Source organism: Takifugu rubripes, chromosome 9, assembly GCF_901000725.2.
Source record: "Takifugu rubripes chromosome 9, fTakRub1.2, whole genome shotgun sequence".
Classification (NCBI taxonomy): domain Eukaryota; kingdom Metazoa; phylum Chordata; class Actinopteri; order Tetraodontiformes; family Tetraodontidae; genus Takifugu; species Takifugu rubripes.
The window spans coordinates 9,170,564-9,190,302 of NC_042293.1; the positions used below are offsets into that span (position 1 = coordinate 9,170,564).

The window sequence follows — 19,739 nt, forward strand, 5'->3', positions numbered from 1 at the left end:
GACATACTGTAACTGCACACTTCTCGACTTGTGATGGAACACAGCTTCCTGATGTCTGTTGACAAGGAATTTAATCATCATGACACATGATGATTAAAATGAATTATGGTCAAATGCCAAACGGAAGCACAACACATAAGCACTTTAAGGTTTTTCGGACACTAGTGTGTGTTCTAGGCTGATGAAGGTTTGTTTTTTGTTTTGTTTTTTTAAACCTGATTTTCACAGAGATAGAGAATGTTACCGTATTTATGGTAGTGAAATGTAAAGAAAATAGGACTTTGATTGTACTGTGTGAAATGTTACACTGACAAGAGAATTAAAAACATTTTCATTACGTAAACGCCAGGCCAGGCTCGATTACTACGTGTCCCACAATGCACCGCAGCTGTCAGTTTCTTCCAAATAGCACTGTGTTGCTGTTCTAACGAAGAGCAGGCTGACATACGGACTGGTTCCCCCGGTAAGTTTTAATTTACACCTAGTGCACCCATCACTGAATATGTCAAACCTGGCAATGGTAACACCGACTATGAAATGACTTCTTATAATGTGTACGTAATAGTTGTGAAAAAGTTATCAGTGCTTGCTAACCAGTTTTAGCTTGAGTTAGCTGCTATCGTCCAGTAGCTAGCAAATCGAAACGCCAGTAAAGGCTGGTGGTTGACAGTTGGTCCCATTGCTGGAAGTAACGCAATAATCTGAAAACCTGTTCAGAATATGTTCATTTTCTTTCGAGCATGTCGCTGAAATTGCTGCGTTTGTCACTCGTTATTTGCGTGATTATGTTGGGGGTTCATTCCTGCCATGAAGTCTTTCGCCACTTGCCCCGTGTAGTCAATAACCTGGGGCGCATTTAAAGCTACGTCAGCGTTTGTCCCTGTGAATGAAACTTTGTACAGTACTAATTAATATCTTCAATCTGCATTTTGTGCTTTTACAGTGCTTCAAACATGGATCAAGCCAACACGTCAGAGGTTTGTTGATTAGGGACGTGATGTTTTTATTTTGCCAGATGTTTTGCTCTGGTTCACGGGGTAATGGATGGATAATTAGTTAAAAAGAACAAAATCCAACAGATGTTGTTCTGATACAGAGAGGTTTCTTTCCTAATTGTGTGCAATCGCTTTGCTAGATGTGGACTCTGGTAATCTCTTAATCTTGTTGCGACAGAAACATGCCTTTAGTTTAGATATATTTGGTCTTGGTATGTACGTCACCATTTGCTGTCTTACAGGATGAATCAACAAAAGACCACCCTGAAGAACATCCCGCCATACCTCCAGGACTCTGTAAACTGTTTTTGAACAGCTTTCAAAAATATTATTTATATTCTGTTCAGTCAGGAAAAAGCAAGAGCACACCCTTTGTATTTTACAGTTTGCTTTTTTTGTTTTTAGGGAGGATGTTTTTGTTGTCTTTTAATTTAAGATTTCAAATCGTAGTTCTGTTTGAGAAAGCAGTTTTTTTACACACAGCAAACAAGCACCATAAGTAATTGCAGATTTTTATTTGAGCAGATCAAACTTGCTGCAAATGCACTAACTGTGTTTTTTACAGTCTTCAAGTACACAGACATTTTACTTTAATTAGCATTATTCTGAATCATAACCGTGTCTCTTCTTCCTTTTTAGCGGATGGTGAAACGATAGAGCTGCTTTGGCAGTTGCGAGCTCAGCGGCGCCAGGCATCCCCTAAGCTCCCAGAGACAGTGACCTGTCTTGCTGCACCTGATGGAAGCCTCCTCTACCTGGTGGGCACTGCCCACTTCAGTGACAGCAGCAAAAACGACGTAGCCACAGTGAGTCAATGGCATTAAAATCAAATTCTTGGGAATAAATAACAATTATAGATTTCTCCAACACACAAGTTTACATCTGGTTTCACAATCTCAATGAACGACCTTTATGGGGCGATGCACTAGTTTACTAACCGCCTACTAACTAATCTATTTTACTGGTTGATCCTTGTGCCTTTTTCTAGTTTTTACCACCACCTGGATCAGAAAGCAGGGGATGGTTATACATTTGAAACCACATCGTAGACCATTCTTTGGTCCTGCTGCGCCCATGAATGCCTTCTTAATTGACTTTTATTTCATAGACTGCCCTCATAGTGTCTGTTCTGATTGCAAACTTTTTTTTAGATGTAAGAGGGTTTGTCAGGCTTTTCTTTTCTTACTAGTCATTTTGCCTTATGTCTGTCTTAGTCTCTGATATGCAGGCATGCTGCCTTTTATTGCCCAACCTCTGCCCTCATGCTATCTGTCCAATCAGACAATCCGCGCCGTACAGCCAGATGTGGTGGTAGTGGAGTTGTGCCAGTACAGGGTGTCTATGTTGAAGATGGATGAAAATACTCTGCTGAAGGAAGCCAAAGACATTAACCTGGAGAAAGTTCAGCAGGCCATCAAACAGGTTTGGCTGGTTTTATGAATTAAATACAAGTGGGGTAATGGATTTGGTGTTTTGAAAATCACATCAAGCCTCCTGTGTTCTCTACAGGGGTAGAAAAAAGATTAAGAAGTGATAAGTAGCATAATCTGTTATAGAGAAAGGATTATTTCTGCCACATGATCTATGAATGCCATTGACCTACATAATGACCTTTTAGAAAGATGTTACAGTCATAATTACTAAAGAACATATCTCTGAATCCTCTGTCAGAATGGGGTGATGTCTGGCCTGATGCAGATCCTCCTGCTCAAAGTTTCGGCTCATATCACAGAGCAGCTGGGTATGGCCCCTGGAGGAGAGTTCAGAGAGGCCTTCAAGGAGGTAACTTGTCAGTGGTTGTACTGTAAAACTTCAAATACAGACCGACTCCCAAAGAGATGTGGGTTTCCTTCATTGGAAATCAAAGCAGGTTTTTTGTACACAAACAGAATTAGAAGCTTTATGGAAGGTGTGAAGGCCTTCACGTAAAACTTCTCAGCTCAAGACTGTTTTTGTGTTGTAGAATAGTTTGATAGAATTGGTGATTTTTAGCTGTGCTGTTATCTGCTGAAATGAACAGTCACATGTCAAAACAAAGTGAATTGTGATTACTTGTTTGTTCTTTTTTATTTTTTTTTTGTAGGCTGGGCATGTGCCATTTTGTAAGTTTCACCTCGGTGACAGGCCTATTCCTGTGACATTTAAAAGGGCCATTGCTGCCCTTAGTCTGTGGCAGAAGGCCCGCCTGGCATGGGGCCTTTGCTTCCTGTCAGACCCAATCAGGTACATTTTCATTTTAGTCACTTTTGTGTAACAAGACACCCCTTTTACATTTGTATCATTACACCTTTGCTGTTTGAGAACAGAGCTGTGCTTCATGCCATTCTGAAATTTACCATTCCTGCCTTGAGAGCGATGCATTTTCTATATTTCTGACCCACCATCCACTGCTGTGCTGGACTGTGTGATCTTTTAGTAAAGAGGACGTAGAGAAGTGTAAACAGAAGGACCTGCTGGAACAGACCATGTCAGAGATGATCGGCGAGTTTCCTGCTCTTCACCAGACCATCGTGGCAGAAAGAGACATCTACCTTACTCACACGCTTCGCCAGGCTACACGTTGTGTGGAGGCTCCTCATAATTCCCAGAGTAACTATAGCAGTTATTTGTCATTTCATCCGTTAAGATGGAGGTTCTAGCTTTGCTGACATTTGTTTGTCTGTGTTTTTTTTCCATCTGTATGCGGGGTTTCACAAAATTACCAGATGGATAAGCTAGAAAGGTTTTGGAACCAGCAGAGAAATTACTTTTTAAAATCAATATAGAACCAGATCTGAACACAGAAATCTTTAGGCATTTGATATCGATCTGCAATGTCACTTTAGAGACAACAGGGGTGCTAGTTCAGCTTTTTCCTCTCTAAGTTATTCCACTCTAGTTTCTTCTTTGAGTGTTTTCTTTAGATAAATATTGAGGGGTAAATGTATACCTTTACAGTCTTAGATCTAAAATGTTTCTGGTTTTCTTTTCTATTTTTTACCAATTGCAATTTCAAATTAGAATATTGAAGATAAACACAGATCCCCAAAAATATTTTGCTCTTTAGAAGTGCCTGCGGTGGTGGTTGGAGTTGTTGGAATTGGCCACGTCCCCGGAATTGAAAAAAACTGGGAGAAGCATCTCGACATTAATGAAATTATGAGGTAGTGTGACACCACACTAGACACTGGTTATTTGCATGGCCTGAAACTGAGAGAACAGTTTTGTACTAAATGAAATACACAGATGCTAACTGTATCTGTCTGCTTCTTCCTCAGCGTTGCACCCCCCTCGCGGCTGAGCTGGGTGTTGGGCACTGTCATTAAGGGCGTCATGGTTGGAATACTGGGATACACCTGCTACCGTGCTGGGAGGAGTATAGGCAGAGTGGTGCTGTCTATGCCTACAGTCCAGTCTTTCCTGGCAACTCTGAAGCCACCCCCTGCTTGACCCCCACCGATTTTGTCCAAGCCATTAAACAAAGCAACAGTTCTCAATGATGCACCGAACACCAATGGCCTTAAAAAGAGGAGCCCATCTTAGGCTGGATAAAAGGCTTGACCAGCCCACTCAGGACCTCAGGAGGGATTTAGTGCCTCCCATGTTGCATTGATGTCCCTGTAGACATAGCAGGGCCAAGCTGCCAAAGAAGCCATGACAGTACTTTAATATTTTGTGCAGGCTCTGCATTTCATGTTTACAAATTCCAGCCACACTTGAATACCTACATATACCCCCTTACCATTCCTTTAAGTGACTTGTGGCGTTTTTATTGATAAGCATTATCTTCCATCAGCTGCACTAGCAATGATTGGGTTATTTGTGGGAGACATTTTCTGACGCTCTAAGTGTTCTGCTTCTGTGCCAACTGCGGGTTTTTAGAAATGGCAAATTTCAGGTCTTGGCACTTGAGGCTCTTGCACTGTACATGCAGCCTGGGAGAAGGTGGGCAGTCAGTCGTAACTATTATAAACCCCTTTTTAATAGCTGGTAGTCCTGTTTTTTTTGTTTTTAAAAACATACAAGAGGTATTAGACCAGTGCACACCAATAGACAAGTGCCTCATTTTGCATCAGTAAGGGCTAATGGTCAACTGGGTTGAATGGGACAATTACTTTGTGTTACATTTATCTTGCACATCTTAATGCCAAAAGAGAAATATAGGTTTCTGAAAAAAAATCCTTAATATATATATACATATAATTAAAATGTTTCCCTCAATATTGACCACTAAGCTTGTGTCACAGGTTCAGTTTGAAAGATTAGATGTCTCCTTCATTGTATTTTGTGGTCTGATACGGATCACAGCAGGTTTATGTGTCTCAGGGGAAGCATTCCTTTTTTTAAATTTAGCATTTTGGATTGTACCTCCTTGAGGCCCTCTCACCTATTGGCTTAAACTGGTTCCACCTCTAACCCTTTAAACAGAAATATGCACCAGGCTAAAAACGCTGTAAACATTGTAAACCTGTCAATCGTTGCACCAGCTGTTTATACTTGTATAATGTATAATATATATATATATATATATATAATATGTATATATATTGATAAATCACTGACCCCTTAAATTTCCTTTAGGAGAAATTTGTAATATATAGTATTTAAGGTGTTTTGTTCCCCCTCAAATTATTTGGCAAACTTGGCTGTAATGATCTCAAAGAAAAAAACAGTTTAGGATTGTTTTCACAACCATAAAGGTGGCTGACCTTATATTGGTCAGAGTTGGGAGGTAAAGCCTTACACTACCATCACTGCTGCCTTCGATGATTAACTAATTTCTGTCTTGAGTTCTTCATTATGAACTTATTGCATCTACAGCAACTAGCTCTATGACATGTTTGAAATGTTCTTCTTTAATAAATCCTGTATACTGTTGCTATTTACCGGTTTTCCCTTTACAAGGCTACAATCCCACAGCCTCTTCCACGTGTTTTTTATTTTATTTTATTCTATTTTTAAATAGAATAAAATATCTAAGGTACTAAATTTGTTTAAAAGATTTTATTGGTGACTGAAGACATTTGCCTTCTAAGTCCAATAGATTACCGGTACTTAAGGCACACGAGTAAATCAATTGTGCCATTTCAATGCTATTGTGAATCTGGTACTCTCGCCACACCTCTCTTTCCCTCACTAATAAGTTCCCACTCAGTCTTAATTTCTAATGGTTTATTTACATACAATTACGTTTAAAGATAACTGTCAAGATAACTGTAAACATCTAAACATGTATTTTTGTTGTAAAACATTTTCCCCACAGCATTGTGAGCCTGTGTCGTTGGAACCAGTTAAATTGTTTCTTCTGTAATTTACATTAAAGGCGGAATTATATTTTCCTCAATTGTAAGTTTTTTCTTTCTTTCTTTCTTTCTTTTTTGCTAAATTGAATTTCACAACCTTGCATGACTGGGCTTTTTCTTGCGGCGTTTCCGCTTTCGGTTTCTGGTCGGACCCATAACAATGTAACACCGCCTATCTGGGCATGTCCGTGGATTATGAGAGCATGATAAAAAAAATAAAAACTACGCCAGAGGGTGCAAACGCACGGATGGATTTTGTTGGATGGCTTATTTAGGACACCGGCTGGGGGCGTCACGCAGTTTTCTCCCCGGTGTTTCCACGGTCAGACTCTTAAGTACCTTCGGGATGGACGACATGGGTATATCGGTGAGTCGTTCCTCTCTGGAGCGACTGAACTTCGACAATGTTGCGCTCAAAAAACTTCCCTTGGACCCCTCCGAAGACCCCGGTGTCCGTCAGGTAAAGGGAGCGTGTTTTTCCCGAGTGAAGCCGCAGCCTTTGACCAAACCACGCTTCGTAGCCGTTTCGTATAAAGCTCTGGAGTTGTTGGGACTCGTCGGAGACGAGGTCATAAACGACCCGCTCGGGCCAGAGTATCTCAGTGGCTCTAAAATTATGCCCGGATCCGAGCCAGCTGCCCATTGCTACTGCGGACACCAGTTCGGCCAGTTCGCCGGGCAGCTAGGCGATGGAGCGGCCTGCTACCTGGGAGAGGTAAAGGTTCCCCCTGACCAAGATCCTGAATTGTTGCGGGAGAACCCGAGCAGCCGCTGGGAGATACAGGTGAAAGGAGCTGGATTAACTCCTTATTCCAGGTACAGCTCAAATCTGTACTTTGTTCAGTTTTAAACCTATATAATACAATTCAATAATATTATTCTACACCGAACAGTATCGATATTTACATTTACACAGGTTTCGGTTTTTTTCATTGAATCACAGTCGTGTTAATACAATTTTTTGCATCCATAAATTCTTAGACGTTTGTAGACTTCACCGCACATGATTATAAAAGCATAGCATTGTCCCTGCATATAGAATCCATAATCTTTTAAATCTCTTCTGTCCTTCATAGACAAGCAGATGGCAGAAAAGTCCTGCGATCCAGCATCAGAGAGTTCCTCTGCAGTGAAGCCATGTTCTTTCTGGGCATTCCCACGACCAGGGCAGGGTCAGTTGTGACCTCTGATAGCAGTGTAGTACGAGACGTGTACTACAGCGGTCACCCTCGCCATGAGAAATGCTCAGTGGTGCTCCGCATTGCTCCCACCTTCCTGAGGTAAGGAATACTGCTTCTTCCCTTCCTAAATTAGGGTTGTTTGTATTTAATTCTCTCTCTCTGAGCAGGTTTGGATCCTTTGAGATCTTCAAATCGCCTGATGAATACACGGGCCGCCGCGGTCCCAGCTGTGGGCTCGATGAGATCCGTGGTCAAATGATAGATTACGTCATAGAGATGTTTTACCCGGAAATCCAGCAGAATTTCCCAGACAGGATGGAGAGGAATGTGGCTTTCTTCAGAGAGGTCAGAACTCAAGTGACACTCATGGACATGGGCTTGTTCGAGTGCCAAGAACAGCGGGATCCTCTTATAACTTATTAGGCTGCTGTTTGGTCTCTGGACTCATCTGTTATTAACAGCAAGAATAAACTAAGATATTTTCTACCTGTACTTAACGTAACTGTCATCTAATTCCAACCTTCTTCCTCTCTGCAGGTGATGGTCCGCACAGCCCGACTGGTGGCTCAGTGGCAGTGTGTTGGCTTCTGTCATGGAGTCTTGAACACAGACAACATGAGCATTCTGGGACTTACTCTGGACTATGGTCCGTATGGATTCATGGACAGGTCAGGGACCCCTTATAGAAGTGATCCTGTTGCTCCTGCACATGCACAAATCTGAGCTCTCGTGATGTTGCAAACTGAGTCAATCGCTGTAGACCTTGCATGACCTCGCAATTTTATAGAATCCACTTTTCTACAGTTGGTCATTGTTTTCTGTGAGTCCCACCAGTCACGGGTGCTTAGCCTGCTAAAAAGTGAGGGCACTTGTCACAGACATCACATGCTTGTTTTTGTGAAGATGCAAATGGGAAACAACAAAAATCAGTGAACGTGAAAGAATTTTACTGATGCTCTGCATGAAAAGATGGTACAATGTAGTAAACATGATATAAATATCAACCACTCCCAACCTGTTAAGACTAGCTTCTGAAATGTCATAAATCTAAACAGCCATTTTTTATTTGTCTCTGTCACTCATCAGACTTTATAAAACCACTCATTGTCTCTCAGATTCGATCCCGACTTCATTTGCAGTGCCTCTGACAACTCTGGCCGGTACTCCTACCAGGCTCAGCCAGATATCTGCAGGTGGAACCTGGTGAAACTCGCTGAGGCTCTGGCACCAGAGCTTCCTCCAGACCGAGCCGAGGCTGTCCTGGACGAGTATCTGGCTCTGTATAATGGGTTCTACCTCCAAAACATGAGGAACAAGCTGGGCTTGCTGAAGAAGGAAGAGCCAGAGGATGAAATCCTGATGAGTGACCTGCTGCAGACCATGCACAGCACAGGTGGGATTAGAGTCAGCGCATCATATATCACATTGACATTCACAACCTCTGAGTTCAGACCCTTTCTGTTCTGCTGGCAGGAGCTGACTTCACCAACACCTTCCGCTGCCTGAGTCAGATCACCTGCCCCATTGAGGGAGAAGGTGAGGAAGAAGAGGAACATGTCAAGAAGGCCACAGCGCTCCTGCTGAAGCAGTGTGCCACTCTGGAGGAGCTCAAGGCTGCCAACAAACCCACCATGGATCCCCGGTGAGCCACACACCGTTGGACCAGTGTGATTGCACCGGAACACTGCGATGAGTTTGAATTTTTTTAAATCTTGGATAATGCGATTTAAAAAAAAAAAAACCCCAAAAAACTCCTGCTCTGCCCTTGAGTCACACATACTGGATTTAATGGCCGTTTGTTCCATGGTTTTATAATGCTGCTAATTGCGTTAGCCACTTAGCAGCAGAGGGGAACATGCTGACTAAACCACAGTATTTTGTTTGCACGCTGAAACAAGCTGCTGTGATTTCCTGCCACGGCGCATATTTAATGTGTGCTTGTACACAACATTATCACCCATAAAGTAGCCAGCAACAGTTACAATCTGGCTCCTCTGCCTTTGAAGCACTGGAATCCTGCACTCTCTGATCTGCTGGTGAAGATTATGACTGTTACTATCTTGTGTGCCGTTGACAGGGAGCTGGCAATGCTGCTGTCTATGGCTCAGAGCAACCCAGCACTGTTCCAGATGATCTCAGACAGAGTGACGCTCGCCAGGCAGTTAGACAAACTCCGCAAACTGAAGGAACTGATGGAAATCAGCCAGGAGGCGCTAAAGAGCAAACAGGCTGAGGACTGGAGGGGCTGGATCGTACGCTACCGGTGAGATTTGGGTGGATTCGAGGACAGAATCTTGAATTATGTCAGGAAGGTGATGACAAAAAACTGTTGTGTAGAGCAAAAGTAGTGGGTGGAGCACCTGCACGGAGCGGATTTGGGAGGGTGCTGAGTGGAAGTGCGAATGATAGAGTGTGGGGGATGGAGAGAAAAAGAGGAAACAGGTTTGAGTTTCTGTGTTATCGCGGCTGCAGGAAGCGTCTGGCTCTGGAGATGGAAGGGCAAAGTGACGCACAGGCCGTGCAGGAGGAGAGGCTGAGGGTGATGGAAGGCACCAACCCTCGTGTCATTCTCAGGAACTACATTGCCCAGAATGCAATAGAGGCCGCTGAGAATGGAGACTTCTCTGAGGTCAGTGTTGGCTTTGTTGGTTTCTTTCTGGATTTCTTTCCTTCTTTCTTTCATGTTCCACTCTCTACACTGCCAGTTTCACTTTGGTTATATTCGCTTCCACTCGGCACTGCAGGTCCAGCGGGTCCTCAAAGTTCTGGAGAAGCCGTACTGTTCGCAGCCGGGCCTGGAGTTTCCTGCATGGGTGGGCGGCAGCGGCGAGGCTGCAAATCAGGGAGAGAGAGATGAAGGCGAAGAGCAACAGCAAGCGATGGCATCTTCGTCTACACCCAGAAATCCGGTTTCTTACGACAGCAAGCCCCCGGCCTGGGCCGGTGAGATATGTGTCACATGATCTTCGTAATTACTTCCCTGATGATGACGCAGGACCTTCAGTCTCTGGGAGGCAGCGTCAGGGAAGTGGCCTGAGTGTGCACATCACATGTTGAAGGTGAGCTGCAGCAGGCAGGGAGCCAGCGGAGGACAGGAAACTAGAGACCCCCGGCTTTTTTCCTGCTTGCCCCGAGTTCTACCTGCGAATAATGACGACTCAGACAACAAGTCTGCCAGTGACCTGTCTGACTCTGAACTGTGTGGTGTCGCCTCAGCGTCCAAACCGACTGTGAGCAAGAGAGAAATATTCCATCGTTCTGTGTCTCTGAGTAAAGGTGAAGCCGCAGTTAGAAAACACGCACAATATTTTACTCCAGTCTACAATAGAAATAGAAATGTTTACTTCACCGCTTCATGTAGAGCTGACAAATATAATCTACCTTTTTTTATTTCCAGTGTTTGTAATCAAGAGGAAAATGAGATTTGCATAATAACAATCTTTCTATAAATAGAATTAATGAATACCAGTTACTTTGAGGTTAATCCAGTAAAAACAGTCTCTAAAAATGACAATGAAAGCTTTGTGACTTCACTTGCTGTAATCATCATAATAATAAACACTCTGCAGTGTTATTTTGATGGTGCCAGACGTGTCCTCGCCATGGTTCTGCGGCCCGGCTCCACCTACATTCTTCTATCTGTCTTCTGCTCAATCATGTAGATTGTCCTGTCAGCTTATTTTCTTTCAAGTTATATAATTTTACAACCATTCCATAACCCTAATCCAAGGCAGGCTGCGTCACTCTATATCTCGCTGGTGTCTTTTGTTTCTTGGTTGTGTTAGTGTGAAGAGTGTCTTTAAGGCTTGTGCATACCTCAGCCTGAACGATCCAGTCATGTCCCAGCAAGTCTGGAATTGTGTTTACTTCAGTCCTGCACAAAGAACAGTGAGGAACATTTAATCTTCAAAGGTTCTCTTTTAATCAGCCGAGGAGATTTTGGGCCGTTGTTCAACCAGCATATAAATACGTGTCCTCAACCTGTCCAGTCTCGTATTTGTACAGCTGCTCACCTTTAATTGTGGTCTTGTGTAGTTCCTGGGTGGCTCTCGGTGACCTGAGGGTGCGCCCTGAGCGGCTGACACGCAGCCGAACTGCGCAGCCACCGAGCGTACGCGCATAGGTGGGATCTGGGACAATGGGTGTGTAGCGACGGGAGCCACGAAACAAATCAAACCATCGGCTCTCCGGGACGATTTGTGAACTTCCACCATGTCAAAGCGCGTCAGACCCGGTTACTACCGTCAGGATATCAACAAAACCAAATGGGAAGTGCCGGAGCGGTACCGAGACCTTCGGCAGGTGGGGACCGGCGCGTACGGGACGGTCTGGTAAGTGACAAGAGCGTGGATGGATGTGGATCGCTGGTCTGTGTGGGGTAGAACAAAGAGCTCGACCGGACAGATGGTGCCACACACGCAGCCGAACAAAAGAGAAGTGGGCGCACTGCTCCGAACACACGCTGCTTTTACTTCCTTATATGATGGAGACAGCCGCGCCGACACCTTGGCTGCAACATTCCTGTCGCTTTCTGCATTTTCTTTAGAAGGACAAGGTTGGGGTGGGTGATCCTGGGGGAATGTGTGCGCGCACCTGCAAGTTTATGGAGAAAAATAAGCAGTTTTCCACGCAGACTCTAGTCCCTGTGGTCAATGATTAATAGTGTGAGAAGACGCTTCACTTCAGTACAACTGGAGGTGGACTACAACCGGATCCGTGCGTGCGTGCGTGCGTGTCGTGTATTAATTCACACAGACGTGTTGTATATTGGAAGGACGTCACTCAAGCTCAATTACGAGTGTGTTTGCTTCTTTCAACGCAAATGACTTGAGTATTTCTGCTTTCATTAAAGTTTAAAAGGTCATTTTCAGTCATTATAACATAAATTTAGAAATTCGTGTCGGAGTGAAATATGGCCAAACTAAGTTGGATGATGTTGGTGTTTGGGGCGAGGTATTGATAAGGTAAAGCTCTGATCTGAGGATAAGCGCTCTGTTCTAACCCTCGGTGTTGAGAAGGTGAAGGCGTTGATCTCATTAGCCCGGGTTTCGTGGACGGAGGTTCATGTCGTTTGTTCTTGCCTTCAGCTCAGCAGTGGACAACCGAACCGGATCCAAAGTGGCCATTAAGAAACTCTACAGACCGTTCCAGTCGGAGCTCTTTGCCAAGCGGGCCTACAGAGAGCTGAGGCTCCTCAAGCACATGAAGCATGAAAACGTGAGCTGGAGATATCAGATTCAAATACCAGCCTAAAGGCATATTTAACGTGCGGAATCTTTATGGTAAGAGGTAAATACAGGATGTGTGCTGCCTTCTTCCTGTCTCCAGGTGATTGGCCTGTTGGATGTCTTCACCGCTGACCTCTCCCTGGACGCGTTCAATGACTTGTAAGTGCAATGCATGTATTTGCCACTGGGGGGCAGTATTAGCCCACAGTCTTAAATGAAAACGAATGTTTCTTAATGAACGTTTTATTTTGTTTTTCCTGAAGTTATCTAGTGATGCCGTTCATGGGCACAGACCTGGGGAAGTTGATGAAGATACAGAGGCTGTCAGAAGAAAAGATTCAGTATTTAGTTTATCAAATGCTTAAAGGCCTTAAGGTATTTAGCGTTATATACCATTTAATTGCCACATGGTTCTGTTGTTTAAAAAGCTTTTTGGTTTTTTTTATACAGTATATTCATTCTGCTGGTATAATTCACAGGGTGAGTTGATTTTTATGTTTACTTGTGCAGTGCACAAAGCACATTTGACTATATTTCTGTAGCCTGTTAACTGATTTCGAACAGTAGCTTTGGGGCAACTGACAAGTAAAAATCAAATGTTTAAGGAATCATTACAAATAATACCTGTTGTAATTGTATAAAGAAACATCGAAAGTCTATTACTGACTATGTAAAAAGGAAAATACCTAAATAACAGAATACAGTTTGTGCAATTGTAGGCAGGAAGATCATTTTTGCAGATTTAGGTGTATGATAAATTTATTATTCTTCGTGTTTCACTACGTCCCCTTTTGCTTCATAGATTTCCTCTTTTTTTCATATCAATTTTTGCAGGACCTTAAACCAGGAAATTTAGCCATCAACCAAGACTGTGAGCTAAAGGTAACCAAGAAAACCTGCATCCACATTTTGTTCAAAAATCTGTAAACCCATCCGTGCATACGTAACCCACAGTGCTTCCCTTTAGATCTTGGACTTTGGTTTGGCACGGCAGGCAGACAGCGAGATGACCGGTTACGTGGTCACACGTTGGTACAGAGCCCCCGAGGTCATCCTGAGCTGGATGCATTACACACAGACGGGTAAGGAGCAGCTCACTTAGCAGCCTCCACTGTCTTCTTCATCTCTGTCAAGACAAATACACCTTTTTCTTTTTTAAGTGGATATTTGGTCTGTGGGCTGCATCATGGCAGAGATGCTGCAGGGAAAACCTGTTTTCAAAGGCAGCGATCGTATCCTTTACCCTCAGCAGAAATAGTTGAAGCTTTTATGCTCTGCAAAGGTCTAATCACATGTGACCCTTGACCCCCGGGCATTAAGACTTGGATCAATTAAATGAGATCATGAAGATTACAGGAACACCCACTCAAGAATTTGTTACCAAACTGGATTCTGAGGATGTGAGTTGTTGGGAAAATAAACACCATAAGGGAACTGGAAGAAATTCCTGTTTGATTTGTTCTAAATTAATCTGTAGGCGAGACGCTACATCAAAGGTCTTCCAAAAATTGAGAAGAAAGACCTCCAGAAAGTGTTTTCCACTACAAACCCCCAAGGTCAGAAGCTCATCAGAACATCATTTAAGATGTATTTTAGGTCCGTCAGCAGCCTTTGACTCGCTTGTCTTGGTTCCGCAGCTGTGTCCGTGCTGGACCGCATGTTGCTGCTGGACCCGGAGAGCAGGGCCACAGCTGCAGAGGCCCTCGCTCTGCCTTACTTCACCGAGTTTAGAGAACCAGAGGAAGAGACGGAAGCACAGCTGTACGACCACTCGCTAGACAACGCTGACCTGCCTCTGAGCCAGTGGAAACGTAAGGACGGCGCGCGAGGGTGTAGAAAAGGTCACAAGCAGCAGCAAAACACTCAAGATGAGACTTAATGATTGTTGTTCTCTTTGTTGTTCAGGTCACACATTCACAGAGATCTTAACCTTCAAGCCTGTTGTGTCCGAATCCAAAGAAACGCCGCTCTAAAGCAGCCGTCCGCGGGCAGCAAGATGCAGTTTTATAAAGTGGACTGGGGGGAAAAAACCGCTCAGATCGAGAAGCTAAACTCTTCGATTGTGGATTTAATCCCTCCCTTCGTTGGCATTGCGATGCTGGCACAGGTATGATCTTTGGGGAGAAACAAAATTTTATGAATAAGTTCATTCAACAGAATCAAGAAATGATTTCAGCGGAATCATAAACATTTCCATCTGAGCTCCTAATCCCGTAAATGTTGGAAAAGCACATTTTCATGGCCGATTCAGCACTAAACAACATTTTAGGGATGACTGTAAATCAAATTGTTCCAACATGTTCTTTCCCCACGCTGATTGTAGAGTGTGTGTGTGTGTGTGTGTGCACGTGCACGTGCACGTGTTGAAGGGGGTGTTCACATGTCTGGTCTGCTCTTATGATTCCTCCCAGTGGCCTTAAGTTAATGTCAAAGCAAAATTATTGCTGAACATAAAAATCATATCTTAGGAGGATGACCGCACACCTTCCTGTACTCATTTACAACAAAACATGACATTTTAAACATTAAATGTTTTTTTTCCCTAAAAAATCCTGTTGCTGCTTTTTCCCCCCCACTCATGTTAAGCTTTTCCCTCATGATAGATAATGCATGAAATACAGGCTGTGCTAGAGAATATTTGAATTTCAACAAGTGTATTACACGGATTTGTTCGACAGCTTTTAAGACAATACAAAAAAGTTGCTGAGCTCAGCAATAAACAAAGAGAATGAGCAAAGTAAGCCACGTTATCTTCAGTTTCGTGTCGGCTGTGAAACCAGAACATCTTCATTCAACATCTGTCTTTGCGTTTGTTCAAGCAAACACAGACCCTGGAGATTACAATTCCCAGAATGCAGCACTTACCGAGCGCCGTTAAAGTAATTTTACAGGCCAAATTGTAATACATAGAACGTACGCATAGAAAATGCGTTTTTTGTTACGTTATTACGATTGTTTTAATATTTTTATTTGTGATATTCACGCATACTAACACTAGGTGGCAGCACCTAAACGCCAGAGGATTATTATTATTATTATTATTATTATTATTATTTATTTATTTTTTTTAAAACACATTCGGAGAAATTTTAACCTTCAGACGTGTCCGAGTCCAGTGACACAGCGAAACGCCATTATGTAATAATGATTTTTTAATGAGATGCCAGCAGCAGCTTCATTCTTCTGCAGTGATTTATTGCACAATTAAGAGCGATAAACACTTTCTTTTTTCCAGTCGTACCGCTGACTTCGAGTTGAGCTAACAAGTGTTTACACATTCCTGAAAAATGGCTGTTTGCCTTCAGATTCTGCTCATTCCTCCACATGTATTCCCCATTAGCCAGTGTTGAATTTAACAGACTCGTCTCAAGTGACCTGCAGATCCTTGACTCTCGGGGGGTGACTGTTCCCTCCTGAGGAAGAGCTTCCTTCCTGGGTTTCTCAAACCCAACTTTGCGTGCCTGTCTTGTCCTCGGTGTGTCCTCCAGTGTCAGCCAGTTCTGCTCCCACTGCAGACAGGAAAGCCGAAGGGAACTTTTTTTTCGTAACCTTGCAACTTCAGTGTGCCGCAGTTATGAAAGACTCCTCTTATTGGCTTGTTTTCTGACCCTGTGGTTTATTTTCAGAGTGTGTTGGATTCAAGCAGCATATTTTCTGACACACACACTCACACACACAGACGTCGGAGTCCATGTGTATAGACCACACAGATACGGCTGGCATACACACACACACACACACACACTTACACATGCAGAATGATGGGCTCCAGAGGGAGGACACTGGTCTGACCCAGGTCATTCTTCTGTCTTAAAGTAGAATATCAGCAATAACTGATAGGAAGAGTTGATGCTGTCATACTCAAAGTTACATTTTGGCTCTCTGGGCAAAAGATGGATCTTTTGTACAGCAATGAGCCCGACGCCATTTAATGTTTGCCTCAATTGTCAATTTCAGTGAGCGTCCAAGTTCAAAATCAGCTGCTTGAGATCAAATAAACAATGCTGAAGGCTCTTAGCACCTGTAAAGTGACTGGAGTCTGACTTGCAGGCGCAATGGTCAGTGGTATTGATAAATCACTCGGACTTTGTTCACTTAAAATGAAGAGAATTAAATCTGTCGGGATGAGAGCAGAAATGGGGAATGTCTTAAATTTCAACAGGAAACGTTGCTTAATCTTTTCCCAAGCTTCCTGTTTGTTTGCTTTATTGAAAGAATGCCTGTGTTTAACGAAGGAGCCTCTTTTTATTTGTGCATATGTGGCTGGAGGGGGGGCAGAGTTCATTTGGCTGTGGAGGTCAAGCTGTCCCAGTGAAGAGAGTCACGTTGCCCCTGTACGCTGAAGCTGCTCGGCCTTCGTTTCCATCATTTTCTCTTTGCGCACGTGTCTGAGTTGCGATCTATGGCTGGATCTTAGTCACATGCACCGGACGGAAACACCGGGGGGGGTGCAGAAATTGGGTTTGTAACACCTAACATGTGTAAAGCAGGAGGTTAAGGATGTGATAATGAGAGGAATGAAGAGATCTGAGAGGATCTGGGTGGATGAAAGGAAAGGACTTGCAGATGAAGGGATAAATGTGGGGAAAGATGCAGAGGACCCCTGGGAGAAGCCCAATCTTAGACTGGGCAGTTGAGTTTATGTGACCTCATTCGTTAGCCACATAGCGCCATTTGAAGACCTACGTGGAGCTGCAGAGCAGACAGAGCCCGCCATTGGAGCTCCACTCCCCTTTCAGGATGACTCCCACGTCCATCTGCCACATGTTGAGGTACGAGGTCGCTCCATGTCGCGTTCAGACGGGCATCACAGCACCAAGGGGGCACTCGGACCACTCAGACGAGTGATGGCAGCCAGCAGCTGTCTGTTTCCAGGCTGAAGGATGCAGGACCCGCTCTGAGTCGCAGGGCCTCGTGTACCCAGGTGCTTCTCCGTTTTTGTTTCATATTTTTGTTCAGGCGGTGGTGCGGAGAGTCTTCACCTCCTGCTGTTTCATGTTCTGACATCCTTCAACATACGAGTGCCTGCGGAATTTTAACTACCGACACGGGGACATGCAGATGAAGAAATCAACGAATGCTAAATGATCTCACGTCAGCACTTTGGACACACCAGGGAGCTTTAAGTGCACTTACAAAAATAGAAAACGCTGTCATCTGCATACTGGTGTAGCTTTGAGGAAGACCGTAAAGGGAAGACCTTTTTAAAAACAAATAAATCACTCACAGTTTTAGTTTACTTCTACTCTGAATAGAAAGACCTCCCCTATTCTTCACTGCCACAGCAGTAAAGGTCAAAAGTGCGGCAAGGCAAAAAAAAAAAGCTTTAGACTCATTCACAGCAAATATTATGGAAGCCTGACATCAGTTGACCTTTCTTCTGTGAGACTCAGTGTTCAAACTGAAAACTGTGATGCTTTATTTGCAGGAAAGTGGGGACCATATGAAGCAGCGTAACCCTTCATGTTTGGTGGAGACCTTTGTGGGGTTACCTCCCTGCTTTGACTATAGAGAAGCCAAATATCCAAAAAATACCCCTTTTTCTATTGCAGTAACTTTGATTATTTACCCAGGATTCTGTAAAGAAAAACCTTGATGCATTTTGATTTAAATTTGATTTTAATGCATCAGATTTGAAGGAAGTTTCTGAACCTTTGAGGTGCTGTGGAAAAGCAAACCACAGATTACCAGGCTTTTTTTTTTCTAAGGTTAATTAATTCCTGGTTATTCAAGTTCCTGGAATGTTCCTGGAACTTTTAGAAAACCTTTCTGTTTCACTCTTTGAAATTCTTCTGGCAAAAATACCCCACCTGAATGCAATCAGCTTCTTTTACCTGGCCTGGAACCCAAAATAGTTTTAGATCGTAAAGAAAAACAGGAGCTGCGAGATGAGGGTGCCAGCTGAACCACGGGTAAGGCCTGACTCTGAGGTTAAAGGTCACAGTATATCACACAACCTGTTTTTCCTCTTCACATGCTGAGCTGCCGCTGGTTTCTGGTCAGGGTCGCCCAGAAATCCCAACAAAAGCTCACAATATCGGTTTAAAGATTAGACCGACTAAACACCATTAAAGCGTCCGGCTTGTGTGATGCTGACAGCACAATGTTATCCAGATTTCAATCACTTATCCAGCTGAGTGAACGTCAGATTTTCTTCTGTCGTGTTTCCTGCTGTTTGTAATAAATAATTTTCCTCTGACCGACGAATCAGGCCGAGCGCTCGCTCGAATCACACAATGAAGCCCTTAAAGTCGGTTACATAAGCCCTCAAACTCGTATGAGTCGCCTCAGCTTGAAGTCTTTAGGGACGACAGTTGCTGGTTGCACAGCCTTACTGGGTAAAAAGAAAGAGCATGTTTGATTTCCCCTCACTGCCAAATAAAGAATGAACTAAAGCTCCTGGAGACACACACGCGCACACGTGGGTCTGTGGTGTAACAGAGCAGAACACACACTTCTTTTCCACCAGGAGGAGGCTGATGGTGGCGTGGAATTCTAACATATGTGCTGGGTATATTTTTCAACTTTCCAGCTGATTTGTGAGAGATGCCAGGTTGTGTGCGGTGGTGAGAACACGGGGATCCCAGCCTCATGCCTGTCCACGTGGACGCTCGTAACTCCTAATCCAGGCACCGCAGCCTCATCAGAAACTCTGATTTTGTTATTCTCGGGTTTCTTTGTGTTCCCACACTCGCGCTCACGACCCTAAAGTCGTGGCAGAAGGCTGGAATCCGGCCTCTATAAATACCAGCAGTACAAGTCACGTTGAAATGGGAAAGATATCATTACACGGCACAACGCTGATCGTGTAATTGCTTTGTGAGGCTGCTCTGCTGAGTGAAAGCGGAGGAAATGATGTGGTACAAGAGGCACCACTGATAAAAATAATCTCTCCAGAGATGGTCCGTCTGCTCGCAAGGACCGCATTTTATGCAAAAAGCTGTGGCGTTGATGCTGTAATGTGGGATGAAAACAAGCACTCGCACCAGGCGGGATGCATGGAAGAACATTTCTGACATTTCTGCCAAGGCCGAGCATTGAGAAACCAGAATG

The 19,739-nt window shown here is 43.8% G+C and overlaps 3 protein-coding genes across 4 annotated transcripts; all 3 read left to right on the plus strand.

Annotated features, from left to right (window-relative positions):
• Positions 1-375: 375 nt before the first annotated feature.
• On the plus strand, positions 376-6,313 carry trabd (TraB domain containing). Its single transcript, XM_003967532.3, has 10 exons — positions 376-463; positions 944-977; positions 1,238-1,292; positions 1,635-1,801; positions 2,277-2,417; positions 2,667-2,777; positions 3,079-3,218; positions 3,412-3,584; positions 4,042-4,138; positions 4,253-6,313. Exons 2-10 carry the CDS (start codon positions 954-956, stop codon positions 4,422-4,424), a joined length of 1,080 nt encoding a protein of 359 aa, XP_003967581.2. The 5' UTR covers positions 376-463; positions 944-953; the 3' UTR covers positions 4,425-6,313.
• A 78-nt stretch (positions 6,314-6,391) lies between these two features.
• selenoo1 (selenoprotein O1) lies at positions 6,392-11,034 on the plus strand. Its single transcript, XM_003967426.3, has 9 exons — positions 6,392-7,093; positions 7,354-7,557; positions 7,626-7,803; positions 7,996-8,126; positions 8,574-8,851; positions 8,932-9,100; positions 9,536-9,721; positions 9,931-10,087; positions 10,203-11,034. Exons 1-9 carry the CDS (start codon positions 6,540-6,542, stop codon positions 10,419-10,421), a joined length of 2,076 nt encoding a protein of 691 aa, XP_003967475.2. The 5' UTR covers positions 6,392-6,539; the 3' UTR covers positions 10,422-11,034.
• Positions 11,035-11,477: 443 nt separating this feature from the next.
• On the plus strand, positions 11,478-15,236 carry mapk12a (mitogen-activated protein kinase 12a). 2 transcript variants are annotated; one of them, XM_003967533.3, is made up of 12 exons: positions 11,478-11,789; positions 12,546-12,675; positions 12,787-12,845; positions 12,950-13,061; positions 13,137-13,166; positions 13,521-13,568; positions 13,654-13,768; positions 13,847-13,918; positions 14,007-14,086; positions 14,164-14,242; positions 14,324-14,497; positions 14,592-15,236. In XM_003967533.3, exons 1-12 carry the CDS (start codon positions 11,671-11,673, stop codon positions 14,657-14,659), a joined length of 1,086 nt encoding a protein of 361 aa, XP_003967582.1. In that variant the 5' UTR covers positions 11,478-11,670; the 3' UTR covers positions 14,660-15,236. The 2 variants fall into 2 exon arrangements, with proteins under 2 accessions (XP_003967582.1, XP_011605637.1); XM_011607335.2 differs by lacking the exon at positions 11,478-11,789 and adding an exon at positions 12,051-12,256.
• Positions 15,237-19,739: the final 4,503 nt, after the last annotated feature.

Coding starts and splice junctions, on each gene's coding strand:
- selenoo1 (XM_003967426.3), top strand. CDS start 6,540: ATGGCTTATTTAGGACACCGGCTGGGGGCGTCACGCAGTTTTCTCCCC. Junction 7,094..7,353: donor GGATTAACTCCTTATTCCAG/GTACAGCTCAAA, acceptor TGTCCTTCATAG/ACAAGCAGATGGCAGAAAAG. Junction 8,127..8,573: donor CCGTATGGATTCATGGACAG/GTCAGGGACCCC, acceptor ATTGTCTCTCAG/ATTCGATCCCGACTTCATTT.
- mapk12a (XM_011607335.2), top strand. CDS start 12,111: ATGATTAATAGTGTGAGAAGACGCTTCACTTCAGTACAACTGGAGGTG. Junction 13,769..13,846: donor GATGCATTACACACAGACGG/GTAAGGAGCAGC, acceptor TTCTTTTTTAAG/TGGATATTTGGTCTGTGGGC. Junction 14,498..14,591: donor GCCTCTGAGCCAGTGGAAAC/GTAAGGACGGCG, acceptor TTTGTTGTTCAG/GTCACACATTCACAGAGATC.
- trabd (XM_003967532.3), top strand. CDS start 954: ATGGATCAAGCCAACACGTCAGAG. Junction 2,418..2,666: donor TTCAGCAGGCCATCAAACAG/GTTTGGCTGGTT, acceptor ATCCTCTGTCAG/AATGGGGTGATGTCTGGCCT. Junction 4,139..4,252: donor GACATTAATGAAATTATGAG/GTAGTGTGACAC, acceptor CTTCTTCCTCAG/CGTTGCACCCCCCTCGCGGC.